The 18,500-nt window shown below is 39.5% G+C and overlaps 1 protein-coding gene across 4 annotated transcripts in view; it reads right to left on the bottom strand.

Moving 5' to 3' along the window:
• stard13b (StAR related lipid transfer domain containing 13b) overlaps positions 1–17,773 on the bottom strand; it is a 62,131-nt gene extending 44,358 nt beyond the window's left edge. The window contains exons 1-5 of one of the 4 annotated variants that reach the window (XM_085429363.1): positions 17,704–17,773; positions 14,673–15,688; positions 9,520–9,663; positions 8,219–8,368; positions 3,023–3,056 (exon numbers count right to left, since the gene is read on the bottom strand). In XM_085429363.1, the coding sequence (XP_085285489.1) occupies positions 3,023–3,056; positions 8,219–8,368; positions 9,520–9,663; positions 14,673–15,572 (1,228 nt within the window). In that variant the 5' untranslated portion in view covers positions 15,573–15,688; positions 17,704–17,773. Of the gene's footprint in view, positions 1–3,022; positions 3,057–8,218; positions 8,369–9,519; positions 9,664–14,672; positions 15,689–17,372; positions 17,496–17,703 lie in introns of those variants that run through there. The other 3 variants (XM_085429365.1, XM_085429364.1, XM_085429366.1) reach the window with 3 other exon arrangements.
• Positions 17,774–18,500: the final 727 nt, after the last annotated feature.

Here is an 18,500-nt window from a genome sequence, read left to right as displayed (position 1 = left end):
TGGTGCTTGGGTAATACGATGTTGATCATAAAGCAAAAGACCACTTACTTACGCAAGTTTAAAGTCACAGAGTTCGACATAGCTGTGTCTTGGAGCCATTTCTGTGTCTAAACTTCACTGGACACAAAATCCAAAACGCATCTATTAATAAACCTAAATTTCTTCCTACGATTAAATAAATCTTTCAGTGAAGACAGTAAAGGCAGTTTCACTACTCTACTTATCTGTATTGTATCTGTATCTCTGGCAGAGACCTGGCCGAATATGCAGCTTTCAGCATTAGTGTCACTGTGGATTCATTAAATCTATGATTAATATCAGTCAGGCAGTGGGGTTGAACATAGTTGCCTCCTCTCACCAAAGGAAGCCATTCATTTCCACACTGCAATCAAAGACATGGGAGGGACTGGATTTCCATACAAATGACTGTATGTGACAGGGATTAAGGTACTTTTTGCTCATCATCTATGCAAGGTTTAAAAAACTTTCTATAAATGTTGAGCAATATCTTCAGAAATTAAACATTTCAAAATCAGTTTTAAGCTTTTTCCCCATCTTCTCTGAGTGTTTCCATATGTGGCTTGAATGAAGCTCTAGGCTTTTCTTTTTTCTTTTGAATCAGGAAACAACAAAACCAAAAGTCAAGAAGGTTAAAAGGTTGACTGTTTTCCAGAAATGACTCACAACATGATCTTAAATAAACAACAAGAAGTAGGAAGAACTATTTCAAAGATCTCTGCTCTCTGCTCGTTCTATTATAAGTTACAAACATGAAGTTCAATGTTCAAAAGAATTCAACACCATTAAAAGCTGTGCTGCTCTGACCGACCACCATGCTAACAAAAGATTTTTTTTTCCACACTTTGTTAATAAAAATCAGGTGTGGTGGCAATTAAAAAAAAGAATAAAGATTAAATAAATACTAAATAATATTTATTTAATAAATATGACAATAACATAATTTACAGAAACCCACCATGCATTAATCATTGTAAAAGAACTTTTGGGCATCCTTGCATACAAGTCATGTGAATGTGTAATAAGCCTGCAGGACATTTCTAGCACATTAAAAGCAACAACAAAAACAAAGCCTCTTCTGGTCAATGTCAATGTAATGAGGTGGACGGTGATGTTATAGTCTACACCGAGGACCATCTGGCTGTCTCATATTCATGTCTTTAAAGAGGTTCCTGCAGCCCAGCTGCAAAATACAACCAGGAAAACTCACACCTAATGAGAAAAGACCATCTTTTACAGGATCATTCTCCGTGTCACTGGTTCATGTCTAAACCATTTGTAGATTCTATGTGCTTTTTGACCTAATAAAGTAGATAGGGATATTGTGTCTAATCTAGCTAATTCCAATCAAACTATCCAAACTAAATTAAAAAAAATTCCCATCAGAAATCATTTGATGGGAATCTTTTATCTGGGTTGACAGATCTGTTGATGTTTTTCACTGTGCTCGCACACTCAGGTTTCCAAGAATCAGTCACAGGACATATCTCATTCACACGACCAGACCGCACATTAGTTAACTGCTTCATAAAAGTGACATGGAATTTTTCCAGACCGTAATGTCCACTTGTGCAGTGCAATCATGTACAGCTGAGGTCATGTGAGAGTGCAACCTGAGACTAAAATGGCATCTACCCAAATCCTGCAGCTGCCCCACAAGGCCTACATCACACCAAGCCAAATATTTCCTCACAGCAAAACAGAAACAATTTTAACCACCATGTGACCAATATATAAAAGGCCTTTAAAACAAGACTCTGTGCATTTGGACATTCTCAAGACACGGTTGGGAGGGAGCTGCCACCTGTGGCCATCAGTCTTATTGTCTGGTGCCTGAAGAATGCCACCATGTGAGCCAGCGTGCAATCCAGCCTCAGAGTGCACAGAGGGTTGTTTTTTTTAAATTACATACAGCAGCGGTCCTCAACCCCCGGGCCACAGACTGTGAGTCGTTTGGTACTGGGCCGCGAGAGTTGAAACTCAGGTGTGAAATTTATGGTTTTTATCGTTATTTATTTTAAATCGTTTTTATCGTTAACTCTGTTTCCCTGGGTCTTTTTCCTTGTGTTATGAATAAATCTTCTTTTTTTGTACCGATACAGGTTTTGCTGTATTTATCCGCAACACCTTAAAGGCCGGTCCGAGAAAATATTGTCGGACACAAACCGCTCTGTGGTGCAAAAAAGGTTGGGGACCGCTGTCATACAGGACCGTACTTCACTGATGTTAAACTGGCTGTGGACTAAGACCAAAGACTCCTTAAACAATGACACTTTATGATCCAGTTATAAAGTTTCAAGGCATCAAAATTTAAAATTTCAGGGTCTTATGCTTTCAAACTCCCAAAAGAAATTCTACAAGGTGACAGCGTCTAATCCTTTTCTTACATAATAGTACTATTATGTAATAGTAGTTTTACTGTACAGTGAACATTAATTGATTTACAGATCTCCTTCCCCTCCAACAAAAAATCATGGTGCATTATATTTGCTGAGATATTTGAAAAATTGCATTAGAAATTACTAATCAAAAAAATGTTACTCTGTTTATGCTCACTCTTCTGTAGCTACCTAGATGCTAAAGTACCGTGAGCGGAACTTTACATGAATATGAAGGGAAAAGGATATGTTAAAGATGTAAGGACCATAATTGTATTAATCAACAAATACCTCCATGCAATCACTGGAAGTAATAGTAATATGCATTAACCTACTTATCAGATTTAATTCCTTATTAAGTGAAGGTGCCAGTCCACTTTAACACTTGATTATAGCTATACAAAAAAAACGACCCTTAGCTTTAGTGTAATATTAACTAATACTGATTTTTTTTTAAAAGTGAAAGCAATACTTATTGATATGCAATTACCCCCCACTGCTTTCTGGTATACTCAGAAAGCATTTTCTCTATCAGCTTTATCTGGTCACATGCTCTCCCAGCATGCACTGCATAGACAGGCATTTTGTTGGGCAGCCACTAATAAAAAACAGAAATATTGTCTTACCTGCACCTGATGCATCGGTCACCTTACTGAACATCTGCAGGAAAAAACATTCAAATACTGGTCACTGTAGCAGAAACTGTATATATAACATGGTTTCTTTTTTAATGGCACTTTTCAAAAAAGAAGATAATAAATAATAATAATAATAATAATAATAATAATAATAACAACAACAATAAATTAATAGTCACTAAGGCTTTACTTGAATGCAGCTTCACTTTGGCAGCCATACATATGCACCAGTTCACATTTTTTTTGCCATGAAAACTATTCAGATACAAGCTCCTAGTTCAATGATTTTCTTTAAAATGTACTTATCATTATCTAATTATAATTATATAATCCCCTTTTAAAGAGAGTCTTATCAGCTTGCTTTCCCCAATAAGACCAAAGAAAAACTATCAAAGATCATTTTACAGAATCATTTCTTTGGAATGCTGTTAGCGCTGGAAAATAGACCTGTGTGGAAATGGTCTTGATGCATTCTCAATCATCCAGGAAAGTAAATCTGAAAAAGTTGATTCTGTTCATCTGGACATAGCGTTTTGTGGGAGAAAAGTTTCGTCACTCATCCAAGTGACTTCTTCAGTCTCAGCTGACTTCAGGTTTCCCCCAAATCTTATAAACAGTGGAAATGAAGTGCTGATACATGAACTTGCCACTGTAAAATTACGCTGGTCAGCATATTCTTTATAACCTTTTAGTTTAATGGTTATTAATATAATTCTGCTACTGCCAATAGAGGCCAAGGAACTGAAAATCTTTTCCTGACTGGACATGATCTGCTCTCCTGCCCATCTCTCTTTTCCATTTCCCCTCTGTGGCTCACTGGTTTGATTTATCCACTTGTTTGCCTGCCCTGATTCCACGTTCATTGTGGAATAGGCAAAAATGCAGCATATAGTCCCAAGATGTCTTTTTTCTAAAACTACAGAGCCTCCATCACGACTGTTAACATACAATTAGCCCACAGGGCACTGTTTAGATTTTCTATTAACATACTAGCAAAGATTTCATAACTACAAACAGTATAAACCCTCACATTTTTACCTCTAGGCTGGATGAGCAACCTAGTAAAAGTCATGTCCATGTTGCTGTCTTCTCTAGATAGTCATTGACACTATTAGGGAATATAGCAAATAAGCACAAAGGACAGCAGGCAGTCGAAAGGAGATTAAGGGAATAATTCCCAACAAGTGTCTGGCAGGTGGAGGGGGAATTCTCCAGGGTTAGCAGGCTCAACCACTCAGTTACCTCCAGGCACAAAAATCCAACTCTCTTTGAGAACCAAATTCAAAAACAAGTCATAAATGTATGACTCATACCCTTATGTGTGTATTTTTATCTCTGTTTAAACATAGACGAGTTGAGTGGAGCCTCTTCAAACCATGAGGTATAGCCACTGATGGATCCCTCATTATTGACTGTGAGATTTGGCACAGCCTGGCAGAATTTCCTCACGTATCTAAACACTGAAAAGAGTGTTTAGATACTCTTAATGTACAGACATGAAGAAAGTCCTTATCTCTGTGCTTAACTCTGTGCTGTAAATAAATTTTCTGTAAATGCAGCCCTGGTAAGTTAGTCTCAATAGACCTGCTTTAGACCTAGTTTCAGAAATAAACTCAGGAAAATGAACACTCCAAAAACCAGATGCTGAGCCCCAGAGGAGATGTACCAATTTGAAGAGGTTTCAAAGACATGAACACATCAATCATTCTCTTTGTCTCAAAAGCCCCTGAAAAGTATTTTATCCTGACTTATCCTGAGATCTGACCCACTTGAAGCACACATCGCCTGATTCAGGCCAATCACAGACACATGTCAAAGGTTACAGGTCAGAAAATGTGACATCCTTTTTTTTTTTTTTTGGCCTGTCCCGTTTGGCTCTTTTGCCATCAGAATTGTTGTCTAAAGGCAAAGAAAGATGCCCAACGGATTTACTTTACCAAACTGACCATCCCAGCCTTGCCGTAATGGTCCATTTGATTTGAAAATGTGACATCCTAAAAAGAAGCGAAGCACAGAGTACCTTTTCATGGCTGTTGTCAGAGGAAAAACTTCCCTTTGCTTGCATCAACAAGAATGTTTATACGGATGGACAAGTCTGTGTAAGTGAATGACAGCTGCTGTCTCACCACACATGACAAGTCAACAAGGCCGAACAGTCAGTCTGAATGAGAGACCAGCATGCTCTACGTATACCCGTCTTTGTCAATGGCAATTAATGGAGGAAACCTCAACCCAAATACGTCTCTATTCACCAATCACAGAACACTGAAAAAAAGCTGGTCTCAAAAGCAGGGTGAAGCTAACCAGTACAAACATGAATAGAGTTGTTATTTTTCAGGCTTTATAGTCACATATACTCATCATGAACTAAATGTCATGGTGATTTGGGGCTTTTAAGGATTTCTTTGAACAGCGCAACACATTAAAAAAGAAAAAGGAGTAGCACTCTAATGCTAAACTAGTGTGCAATGCTACCTCTCATACACTCAAACTGTGTTGTCTAGAGTGGCTCTATTATTTTACTCTGTATTATGTGTTTACCCTCTTCCCATCTTTGCTACCATAAGACTTCTCCATGTTTGTGACTGGTCAGATGCTGCTAACACCACCCCTTTCATGTGAACGTGCGTGTTGCTAGATTGAGAAACTCTGGGTAGATTTATCGAGTTGATTACCACCTACATTGCCGACGTCAGGGTAGATGAAGCCAGATCACAGTAAGATATTCTGGGTATCTTGAACTTGCTTCATAGATGCAGGAGGTAAACACCATGTGACACAAGAGAGTGCTGCTGCAGTATGATTCAAATGAACTTTCAGTTCAAGTCCAGTTAATGCTAGAAGCACTGAAATCGAACTGTTTGCAGAAAAAAAGATACGTCTCTTTGTGCCTTTTGTAAAATCAGGTCTGTTTAGCTATTCATAATGGATTTTTTATGACAACTTTGAAAACCTTAAAACGTATTTTCCTCATTGGAACCACACGCAAGGAATATTTTTCTATAAAATCGCATAATATTTTGCTGTAGACATTGTGTAAAGAATTCTGTGTGCATCTTCCTCTACCAAGGCATTATCTTAATCAACATCCAAGACATTCCTGCTCAGATAAGGTCTAGCCTGAGGAAGCTATGAACTGCATTCCAGTTTTTAGAGATGTTACAGATGTAAGGGAGTGTATCATCCAGGTGCAAAAAACCTTTGCCACATGGTTCATAAAACATCTGTAAATTAAGCTGCAATTACCAGTTCCAGCCGTGTGTTTTGTCTCACACATTCAGCTTGTTTATTCTTTGACTCCAAGTCTGTGACTGAGACTTCATTTCAACTCCCAGCTGTCAGAAGTTTCATATGGACCCCAGAGCTTAACATGTCCATGCTGCATGTCATTTCATTTCACCTATATCTGTAAACTTTGCATGGTCACTTAGTTATATTGTTTGGCATTTGCAGATATATGTTCATTTGCTTGTTTGTGGAGGGATAGTGCTATAGTTACTGATATGGTATTTGGTGATCATGGGACAGATCTCTTGAACAGCCTAAAACATTTCATAACTGAAGAATAACATGAACTCATTATCCAACAAAATTACTCCATCTATAAAATATGTGAACATACACAGCTGCTCTGACACCAAGTTTTAACTCATGCCGTCATCATTTCCAAGAGGTACTCACGGGTTTCACAGAACATACAGGTGTCACCTATTCTGAGAATGTTCCAGAGACCAAAATGATCCATTTTGTTTAACTACAACAAAATCCAGTCTGTGGTTTCGTGTTGCAGCTAAACAAAATGAAACCTTTTCAGACTAACATCAAATATTATAATGTGGATGAACATGTCACAAAATGATACTAAAAACATGTATTAGAGGGATTTTATATTTTGGAAATCTTTCAGTTTCAGTTATTTGTTCAATTATTTCTTCACGGCAGCGAAACAGTCACATTCTTTGCCATAAGAAGTGAGTTGTGCCTCTCTAAGGATGTTTGACTGACCTGATTTCAAATCCAAACCCTAAATATTTACAGATGTGTAGACAGATGGAAATGTTGTGTAGATTGGGAATGAAAAAGATCAAAATCCCAATGATGGCTTTATCTTTAAAATAGTTACACATTTAAAATGTTTACTTTTGGGATTTTGTTTTGTCTACACACTTTGATATTAACAGTGCAGAGACAGGTAAAAGGTTGTTGCTTGAAGTTGCTGAATTTCAAGCGACTTCATGCTTGAAATTCTTCACTCTTATTTATAGTCACATCGATTACCTCCCTGCAGGTTTAGTAAAGGCCACTTTGCAACAGTATTTATTTCTCCTATGCCATTCACTTTTTAAGGTCTCTTTGATTGCCACATCAAAATCATTGGCTACCATATGGGATGGTAATTTGGCCCGAGGTTTTGTACTATTATTGTATTATTGTAGGGTCTTTACCTTAAAAAAAAAAAGCACCTTGAAGAAACTGTTGTTTCTGATTTGGTGTTATATAAACAAAATTGAACTGAAATTGATTTAAATAAAAACAGGGTTTAACAGAATGTAGGAAAAACTGCTGACTCGCTAATGTCTCTTGGTGTAAACTGAAATCTAGCTCATAACATTTGCTATTAACAAATCTGTCTTTGTACCATCCATCCATTTGCTTCCGCTTATCCTTCGCTTCCACGACAGTGCTAACCACCGTGCCACTGTGGTTTATTTAAATCGCTGATTGTTAACAACTAGTGAGGTCACAGTCACCATTACTTATGACTTTTGACTACTTGAATGTTTGAGATATTACATTCACCAGAATGAGATTCAAGGACAAGCAGACAACCTAAAAAGCTATCGACTTGGATCATCTGTCATAAAGCAGCAGAAAAGCTAAATGGTAAATTTACATCATTTGTCATTGGATTATTTATAGATCATTATAATTTAGAAGGAAGAAGAAAGAAAAGAATTCTTAGCTACTTTAAATTAACAGGCAGTCCATTGAGTAATGCCCATTGGCAGTCACCCAAATATGCTGTAATAAAAATCCAGAAACTTAAATCTTAGGCTGGATCTACCAAATTAATTGAGAACAACAGCAGAGTTTGCATATCCTGTACTGCACACTATAAGCTCTTATTGGCTTAGAGAAACTGACTGATCCCTGCAGGAAGCTGAGGTTCTTAGAAAAACTTACCGTCTTCTTGGTTCTTGCTCTGGTTCCCATTGAGGAGCTGCGAGGTGTAGAAAACCAGTCTCTGTTCTGACATTCTTCTCTTTCTGGTCTATGGAGAACTTGGTCGTTCAGGGTTCGTTTTAACGTGGGCTTTGGAAGCGCACCACCCCACTGCAACAACATCACAACAGCAAACTGTCAACAACACTGTTTGGTCAAACAGAAAAGGACAGGATGGGCTCAACAGTGGCCAGGGGAAAAGAAAACAAGAGGCTGAGGTCGGCGTCTGGGGAAGTGAAATCTCCACTCTCAAATCAGCTTGACAGAAGCACACAAAGGAGCCTGTATGTGTGCATCTTCCTTTGAGAAGACAGAGAGTATGACCTTGTCAAATGTCCCAGTAAAGATGTCTTGTCTTCTTGCCCAGTTGCCTGTCATTAGTTAAAGCAAGTAATAGTGAATGCCTGGGATGGTTATGCAGATGCCTGTGAGGCATGTAAGCCTCTCTCAGCCATTCCTAATGGACCAAATCATACAAACTCCCTTCCAACACAACAGCTCTTCTGTGCAGTACATACATATGGAGCCCAAAAGAGCACTTTTGTTCATGAATGCAAACTCTTGTGGGATATTCCATGAAACACGCCACCATGAGAAGGGCCCTTTTTAGAAAACAGTGGTATGGTCGCAGTTGTAATGGCAAAAGTACAATAGCAGTCTGTTCCTGCTGCACCACTCTGACCAGGCTAAAGCACTGTAGATTCCAGTATCACATCTAAGTGCCGCACACCTACATGATTACACAGACTAAGAGGCACACAGATACTTCTAGACAGCGTGACAAAGCCCATAGTGTCACAGACTTTATTACCATATCTCACAAACCTTGCAGCACACTATACCTCCCTCCACATACTGGGTTTATGGGTTGTTCCTGCCTTATTTGAGAGCTTGTCTATATCCTCACCTAATGTGCAGCTCTTTAAATATATGGACCAGGACATAAAAAATTGAACACCTGTTACTTACAGGTCCAAATAATCCACTGGGATTTTCTCAGAGAGCAAACTAAATTGATTTAGGAAAGTTTAAAAAGTGTGACCAAGTATGCGGCATGCGCTTCCCAGGAATGCAGACATACCACACCAAAGTGGCTGTAACACTTCACATATCATAAGGTACTGAAAGTGGAAGTGCTGCACCCCGCGTGCTGCTTTATAACACATTCAGTGACACGTACTATTAATTCTGCACGAGTATCAAAATACAAAACTCATTGCTAATTATAGCTATGATATCAAGCTGTGTGAACAGACACCAACCTGTTTCTTGCGGGTGGTGCAGGGCGTGTCTGAGGGGGACGAGCTTGCACTCAGAGCCTCCTCTATGTCCAGATTAAGCTGGTCTAGTTTCTTCATTAGCTGACTTATTGACTCCGACCAGGGTGACTGGACCTGTGGAGACTCCTGTGAGTAATCAAGCACTCAGGTAAGAGTCAACAAGCAAACAATGCCATTATATAGTATTCAGCCAAAAATTGAGTCAATACAGGGACACTTTTTAGTACTGTCTAATTAAAACTATCAAGGGGTGTTTTATTCTGCAAAAAATTGGGCATTTTAAATTGTCACCTTTACTATCTTAATTATTGCTGATGTATTATAATAGACTTTTCACAGTTTTCAGAAAACATCTGTATCTTATTTTTTGCAAGTTTTAACTGTCAAATAAATCGCATAGACTAATCACATCATCAAAATCAAAAGTCGTCATCAAAACTGCAATGGAAGTAATCCAAATGAGGGTGACTGGTTAGTCAAATTTGACACATGCAAGCTTCCAGGTAACATCTGTCAATTTACCACATCCCCATAGGCTCAAAAAGTTACAGACAAACCCCCCAAAATGTTCTTGTAAATTGCAGATGCAGAGATCAGAGGTCTGCCTTGCTGCCATGCATGCATGAAATGTGATATCCTCAGGGTGAAAGAGCAGACGAGGAGGTTCCAGACATGTGTGCCATACAGAGCATGATGGAATACCCCGCACTGGCTTTCACCACTCCCCAGACACACAGTGCGTATATAAATAGACCATCTTTACGCAGACAGGAGCTGTGTCGGTGCTTCTGGAGGTCCATCCTCATTAATCAGCTGGATACACTTCAGTCACCAAAGCATAAATTATCATTGCTGTTCTGTAATCTGAGTAGAATGTCAGCCTGACAGAAAGGACAGATATCACTGTGTGTTTTCCTTGTGTAGCCCTGGGAAAGATCAAATCCAACAGCACCCGTGTGTACCTTTTTCAAGAACCTGAGTATGAAATCCTGGGTTTTCTGGAGGATTTATCACAGTATCAACAGTTTTAAGGGAGCTCCTCCAGGTATTCCATACACTGCAGAGTAAGTATGTTAAAATTGTATTCCAGGACAAAGAGCTGGACATTTAGTAAACAGAAGTTTGAGTTCAGATCAGCAAAGGTTCACTCGTGGTTTATCCAGTAGAGCTTCTGTGTTCATGTTTTTGTATGAGGTAGATGCACCAAGGCCATTCTGAATCGTTGTCTGTGACGTCTTCAAGTTTGCACGGAGTTGTCATATCAGTTCCTTCCCAGCTACTTTGTTGCTAAAATGTTGATTTTTGAGTAAAAACAAAAGATAAGAGTGTGTAACAATCGTGACTCCAGGCTTTTAAACGTTTCCTCGAAATCCCAGATAGTTACAGAAAGTAATGCCTGGGTGTTTCTTTTCCTCAGTGAATGTTGATCGACTCCAATTTCCTGTTAAACTCAGAGGCAGTGATCATCAACCACCTCCGTAAAACCAATACGTAATTTCCTAGAATTTTAACTAAAACCCATGCCTGAGCCTTCTGTAATCAAGTCATTTTCTCCAACATTAGAGCTTACTTTTCCGAATGAATGCTCTGTTGGGGAGTTCCTGACAATGCCTTGGAAAAGTGTACCTTTCCAGTCGGAAGGTCATTATTTTCAAATGTTTGGAAACAAAAAAGGAAAATCTAATGAAAAGTAAGAATAAATACAAGCTATCCTATCTACTTTAAAGTAACTTTCTTACTAATAAATACCTCCATTTCAGAGAAATAAACTCAAACAATCCCTGGTTACATGGAGCTCTACAAATGTTGTGACATTGAGGCAAGTATAACACTAATAGCAGTAGGAGTAATATTTGTACTAATAGTAATATCCCTTTTTACTTAATATTTTTATCCCTTTTTATTTAATATCATCAGCTTTCTTAAAGCTGTAAATCACTCTCAATGTAGCAAAACATTTAAATAATATTACAAACTTATTTTGCATTCTTTCTAAAATTTGATGAGCTGGAGGAGACACCAGGCACACTTTTCAGCCGGCTGATCAGCCATGGTTAGCTGACTGACCCAGCACTGGGAGAAAGTGCTTCCTTTCACTCAATCCCAGAGGAATGACCTAAATCTGGCCAATCCCCTGCTGACCTCTAAGGCCTGAAGGGTCTTGAGGGGTCACCAAAGAGGAAAAAATAAAGCTTCCTTTCTCTGCTAGGTCTGCTTTTCAAGACTGATCAGGGAATGTAAAAGGTTTGACATTGGATCAGAATGTTTAGACAGCCCAATCCTCTCTGTCTGCTTAACAAATACAAGGAATTTTCACTTATTGTGAACAGAAACCAGACAGCACAAACTCTGCCCTGTGGTGGATAAACTTGTGGCCACTGCTAATAAGTGAAATGAGAATGATAACAATGATTCTGTGCCTGAGCTTTTTTTATTTTACATGTAAGCTTCATCAGGATATTCAAAATGAAAGAATACACACTTATTCCCAAAAAAGAATCCTCCTACACGCTCAGTGTTTCTGTTTCGGCTTCTGTTTGTGTCTGTCTGAGGTATTCTGCAGATTTAAAACAAGATATTTTCCTGTTTGTGTTTATGAAAAACAGTCATGGAAGGAAAAAGTTGTTCAGCTGCTCAGTGTATGTTTGTCTGTGGCTATTTGAACTCTTTTGATGAAGAGTCAAAAAGCCGAAATAGTCATTTTAAAGATATTGGTGATCAATTCTAGGCCAAATGACTGAAAATACTGAAGGAACGGAAGCTGGAGATCTTGTGAGGTAATTGACCCTGGGTATCAGACAAACACAAACGCAAGAGCCAGATGCCTCATTCTGGAACAAGCTTGAGCCAAATCTGTAACACACTCACACTGCATCTTTTTAGTGACATCCCCACAAGGTGCTCCTCAGGAATGTGGGCACTTCTACTTGGAATGAGACAAATTCCAGTGAGGACTTGACAGTCAAGTGAGACACTACCCTTGATTCATCTCGTCATGCCTTTACCCTCAATCCTGCCCTGGCAATTGTGTGAAGCCTCTACACCATAGCAACTGCGCTGGTATGAGTCAATCCTTTAGATAAATGCATCAATACTATCATCTGGGGACAACAAGATGTGAGCTGACTATAACTTTATCAGCGCAAATTGGCCACATTGTAAACCCCAACATACTGGCTTTGACATGGAAATGAGGAGTTAAGTGTGTGAGATCTGGGCTGGCTGCCTAGTCTACGCCACCCACAGAGAGTGCCAGAGATCACCATGGAGGTATCCAAATGTAGCAGCCGGTCATGCGAAAGGGCAACGGCTACCTGGCTGCTTGGAGAAATAAATTACATTCCTACTACCCTGTGTTGCAAAAATACCCCATGAACACAGCCACAGCCATATCTGTAGAGCTGGAAAGATAGTTTAAGAAGTGCATTCTTTTACTTACATTTGAGCCAAAATCAGCTGAAGTAAAGAGTTGTGAAGATACCACAGAGTGTTAACTTTATGCAAATGGTGCCCTCATATGGTTCATGTTAACTACTGCAACTGTGTGCTATTTCAGAAATAATCTTTCACATCCAGAGACTTTAAAGAAAGATATGCACACTACCACAGTCAAAACAAACTGGACTGTGCAGCTCTAGTGTTCTGCAATTACATATTTAAATTATTCAATCAGAGGTCTGGAGCCAACCCAGAAAAGGGAAAAAAAACCCAGACAGGATGAGGCTGAGAGATGAAGCAAATAACAATAACTACAAGATAAGTAATTAATTAGTTAACTAATTTATATTGCTACGCTGATGTTTGCTACTTTTTATTTTACTTTATTTTACTTGTGTATTCATTTATTGGTATATTTTCCATAGCCCTACTGGCTCCCCCTTCTAATAACACACTATGAGACTCAAGCATGCTCACAGAAACATAAAGTTGTCCGCACACTAGTTCCTTAAAACTTCACAAACAACTTTTACATGCCTTGCCTGGCTTACAGTAACCCTCACATAACAGCCTGCCTGCCATAAGATGACACGGTTTGTCGTGTGACAGCACAAGAAACATTTGTTGCTGTCCTTTAATAATATTTACAACAGACTCCCTGGATTCCCTGCATTCCTCAACTCCTCTCCAAAACAACCTATTCAGGGCAGAGTATCATTCTGCACATAAAGCTGGCATTACGACATCTTCCCCAACCAACAGACAGAGAAGTCGACATGCGCTTTACTCTGCCCTGCTCGACTGTTAAAAAAAAAAAGACAGTTATGTGCAATTGGATACAACCTCCTCAGCTGTAGCGGAACACATATTTAATGGATTATAAGACGAATGTGCATATAAGATTTTAAAAGGGCAATAAAGATTAGTGATTGCCTTCGATAAAGATGGGGCAGAAAGCTCAGTAATGGGCAGCTAAGTTCGGTGCCAATAGGCCTACTGAAATGTTGCTGCCTTCTGATGGAGTGCAAGGAAACAGAACTGCAAACAGCTTTGTACATCAGTACCAATGTGGAGTCTATGTACTCCCACACACTTATAGCAACTCTGTTTTAGCTCTCAGTGTCAACCTTTCCTTTTCTAAAGAAAACAGAAAAATCATGAATTCAGACACTGAACTGTACCTATGTTATCAGTATATCCGTTTCCCTCTTCTTAGGATATCATGCTCTAAAACACTTTATTTTATTTGCCTCCAAGAAATCTTGTGTGAATTTATGACAGAATTCACCGGTTTTAGCACACGTGGGAAAATATTTCACATGTGCTAAATTCAAGTGCAGGGTCTTCTTACATTATGTCTTGTATTGAGATATTTCATATGTTAAATATATAGTTTTTTGGGGGGGGGGGGGGGGGGGGGGGTTGTAGGGGGACATCTAAAATAAATATCGCATGTCATTTATGAGTGCTGTGAGCGCTGCCTTATGTGGCAGGAATAAACAGTTCTGTGGCAGCATTTAGTGATGAATCTACTGTTGTAGATTTCCACTTCATTACGTTTCTTTTCTGTTGCTAAGTAAGCAGATATTTTATTTGTGAAATTGTGCATCTAAAAATAACTTCTATTTTCATGGCAAGGGGTTATTAATTGATTAATACTAAAATTGAAGGGCAAAAGAGAATATTTTAAAGCATACCTTCTCACTGCTGGTTTCCCCCTCTGCTTCATAACCACAGCTTCTCAGTGTGTGATCATTTCCTGCTCGTGAGCTCGTGCAAAGTTTCTTTTTCTCTTTGCCTGCGTTCCTCTGTCTATGATGGACAAGGAGATCTTGACCGTGAGGTAGCTCTGGGAACACATCGTCATCGTCGTCGTCGTCATTGTCGCCGTCGTGATGACCATCATCGTCCTGCTCACCTTCCTGTGATGAGCCTCCGTCGTCAGAGCTCTCATTTACAAAAGCATAGCCGTTGCCTGTCGGAGGGCAGGTGTAGTCTGAGAAGGTAATGGAGCTCTGTTTGTGTTTCACAATGTGTGGCAAATCCAGGACTCTCAAGCCACATTCGGGAATAACTGCAGGGACCTCAGTGGCAGGAATGGAGTTCCGATTAAGGGCGACTAGGTCAAAGTTTTTGCGGTCTATTTTCAAATATTCACAGGTAAAATCCAGCGTCTCATCAGGATGATTCTGCACAGCTTTGCTTGACTGGTCTTCTGATTCAGGAGGAGGAGGTGAAAAGTTACCACAGCAGCTCTGATTAGTCCTGAGTGAAATAAGTTTCGATTCAAGAAGCTGAGCTGAGTTCAGAGATGCTTCCCTAGGGATGACTGACTTTTCTTCAGTCTCCAGAAAGCACACAGTCTTCTGAACAGCACAAACAAAAGCCTTTTCATTTGTGGTTATATCTCCACTTCGCTCTAAGAGTGAGCTTTGGGCTTTAGAACAAAAATCATCTCCTCTGCGCTCCAGTGAGTCATTAGTTGAGATAGCAGCATATTCTCTAGGTGAGTCTTTTGTGAGAAAGGTCACTTTGTGCAATCCTAAAACTGTCCAAGACTGATGATTCTCCAAATTCACCTCCGATGTGACCTCCATTTTTGTTGTATTTTATAGTATTTCATAATTCAAAGCATAAATCCACAAGTACTTGAGCTTGATATATCGGACGGCCATTTTTCATGCAAGACTCTCAAACTGTGAAGCAAATGAACCTGAAACAAACAGACAGATCATTTGTAATTCATGTGAAAAAGAACAAGAAGATCACAGCTCACAGCACACGTAAAACGAGATGATACATACTCGAGATGTTTACGTATGTCTCTGTGTCCTGTAATTACCACAGCCTCACTATACCCTGTACATGTGTAATATAAAGCCTCTAAATCTAGCTTTGAACGGCTCTGAGTACATGCCATCCAGCCAAGAGCGTGGAGTGAAACTAAACTCAACATCTGGCTCATGCTGGGCTGTTCAAGTCTGGATCTGTTTCACACCCAATAGTGGTGACATCACTGCACAGAGGAATCTGACTGCTCTTCCACAGTTGGTGATTTATTACGCACTCCGCCATTCATCAGGGCAGAGGATGTCCGTGGATGTCACCCCTTCATTAAGCCCTTCTTTAAAACGCACCTTGGACAAGCCCGAGACATTCAAAGTGTACGCGGAAAAACAAACAATTTCCTTATTGTCACGGCGAATGAGATGAGCCGTGTGGAAAAATAAAGGAGGATCCAAACGCAGGCACTTGTAAAGGTGTGAGGGTGGTTTATTAAACACAAAAAATAAAAATGGACAAAAGGCGAAAGGAACAAAGGCTAAACTATACTGGGAACAAACTGACTACAGAACACGAACCTGAATATGAATGAGAGCGAACAGAAACAGATGGCGGTGGACAGCAGGAAAACACACAGATGAAGCAGGGTGGATACACAGACGGACCAGCAACTACAAAGACAGAAGACGCGACTTAAATGCACACAGAGAAACACAGGGAGATTACACACAGGTGGGGGACACAGCTGGGAGTAATCAACGAGACGAGACAAGAGGTAAAACTGAACACACTCACATGAGACGCAGACCTTCACAATAAAACAGGAACAAGAAACCATCACACAAAGACGCAGACTCGACACTGAGAGACAGACAGAAAATGACACATGGAACTTGAACTAAACCTGCAAAAACATGAGAACACAAAACCTACTAACAACTCCCTAAACAAGAATAACTGAAACATAGATTCATAATCATCATAAGGAAAGAATCCAAAATGCAAAAACACACCAAAACACGACAACTCAAAATACTGGGTCAAACTGACCCAGAACCGCGACACTTATTTTGCCACCAAACAAGTTTGTCATCTGTGTAAGTCAAATGACATTTTTTCAGATGATCCAGGACGATTCCTGAATAACCATAACCTACAGGAGACCTGCTGTTTCTAATCAGCATTTTAAAAGCAAAACAAGTCACATGCAAGCCCAAACGTTTATCAAGATCATCATTTAGGTACGTGTATTTACGTGTATATTGAAAGTTAATTTGTGTAGTTTAGCCCATGTGGGTCGGCGCTGTTTCTGTGAGAAATCAGCAGTTGGCAACGCCTTTACATGGCCTTGAGACACTTGACAAACAGTCATACACAAACACACATGCACACGAACTTTGGAAAACAAGCAGATAAGGCATTCTCAGACAAGGACAAATCCTAACTGGAAAAACAATGCTAGACATATGCATTTGCAAAGGCATAAGCAGTGTTATATAATAGTTTACGAAACTCTGTATAGGGTCTTCAGTACAACCTGTCCCTACATGGTGTATGTGAAGTGTACAGAGGATTAGGGTGCCTTTCAAGGAAATGCTCTTTTTTTTCCTTACTTCTTTCTTTCTCTTTTTTTTCTTTTGTTTAGTGTTTCCTTGAAAAGTCTCATTATCCTCAGATGAATGCCGGGCTGATTTAAATGAAGAGAAGAAGTCACAGAGTGAAGACAGACTTCGTGTGTTCACTGACATGGCAAGACTATCTAGAAAAGTGAAAAGAGTCTTGGGGGATTATTAAGGCAATAAGAAAAAAGTCCTGAATAGTTCAACATACTTAGAAACAACATACAGCCTAACACACAAACTCAGCTAAGCATTATTAGCAAAGAGAGAAATTAACAGTTATCGTGGTTTCTACACTCATAAGCACAGGGAAGGTGACTCTTACCTGCTGAGTAGAAATGAGTTGTCTGTGTTTCCTAAACAATGTCACTGAAATCATGGCAAGACAGAAACAGCAAGCCTGGTTCCTGTAAGAACAGAGAGAGAGAGAGAGAGAGAGAGAGAGAGAGAGAGAGAGAGAGAGAGAGAGAGGGAGTTGGACAGCCCCTCACAGCGGCACACATGTTCACATAGACTTCTTCTGGCAAGCCTGCCATCACCCCCTCCTTATGCTTTTCTCTGGGATAGCAAGTACACATTCTCCCTGCATATGAGCAGGGAGAATGTGTACTTGCTCGGAGGTGAAAGGGGAGGAGAAAGGAGATAGAGGTGGGTGTGCAGAGTAAAGGGACCAACAGTTGATAGTGTAAAATAACGTGAAATGGTTTCAAGACCTCAAAAACAACCTCTGGGGAATGCCTGAGTTCACTGGCTGAGCCGTCTGTGCTCAGCTTTGAAACACTGTGATGAGAAAGAATGCTTTCAAGTCATTCACCCTGGGAATCAGGCTGGAGCAGGTAATCACAGATTAAGATGATATCTTTGTGAGAAGATTGAAACGGAAGATTCAGATGCTGAAAAGGAAGCATGCTTCCTCAAGTTTTCATTTACAAGCAAACACTGACTGTTCGGTTTACATGAATACCACATTGTACTAATTTGTGTAATATTCACATTATAAAACATAAATACATTATTCTTAATGGCACCTTTGGGAAATGCCTAATAACTGAGTTACATTATTGATATTACTTCATGTATAGAAAATATTTTTTTAATGTCTGTTCAAAGAAAGTCCCTATA

This window comes from Rhamphochromis longiceps, linkage group LG14 (genome assembly GCF_057381845.1).
Source record: "Rhamphochromis longiceps isolate RC_006_pf linkage group LG14, R_longiceps_female_GT1.1, whole genome shotgun sequence".
In the NCBI taxonomy this organism is placed as follows: domain Eukaryota; kingdom Metazoa; phylum Chordata; class Actinopteri; order Cichliformes; family Cichlidae; genus Rhamphochromis; species Rhamphochromis longiceps.
Note: the sequence above shows the minus strand (reverse complement) of the source record. Positions and strands in the feature narration are given on the sequence as shown.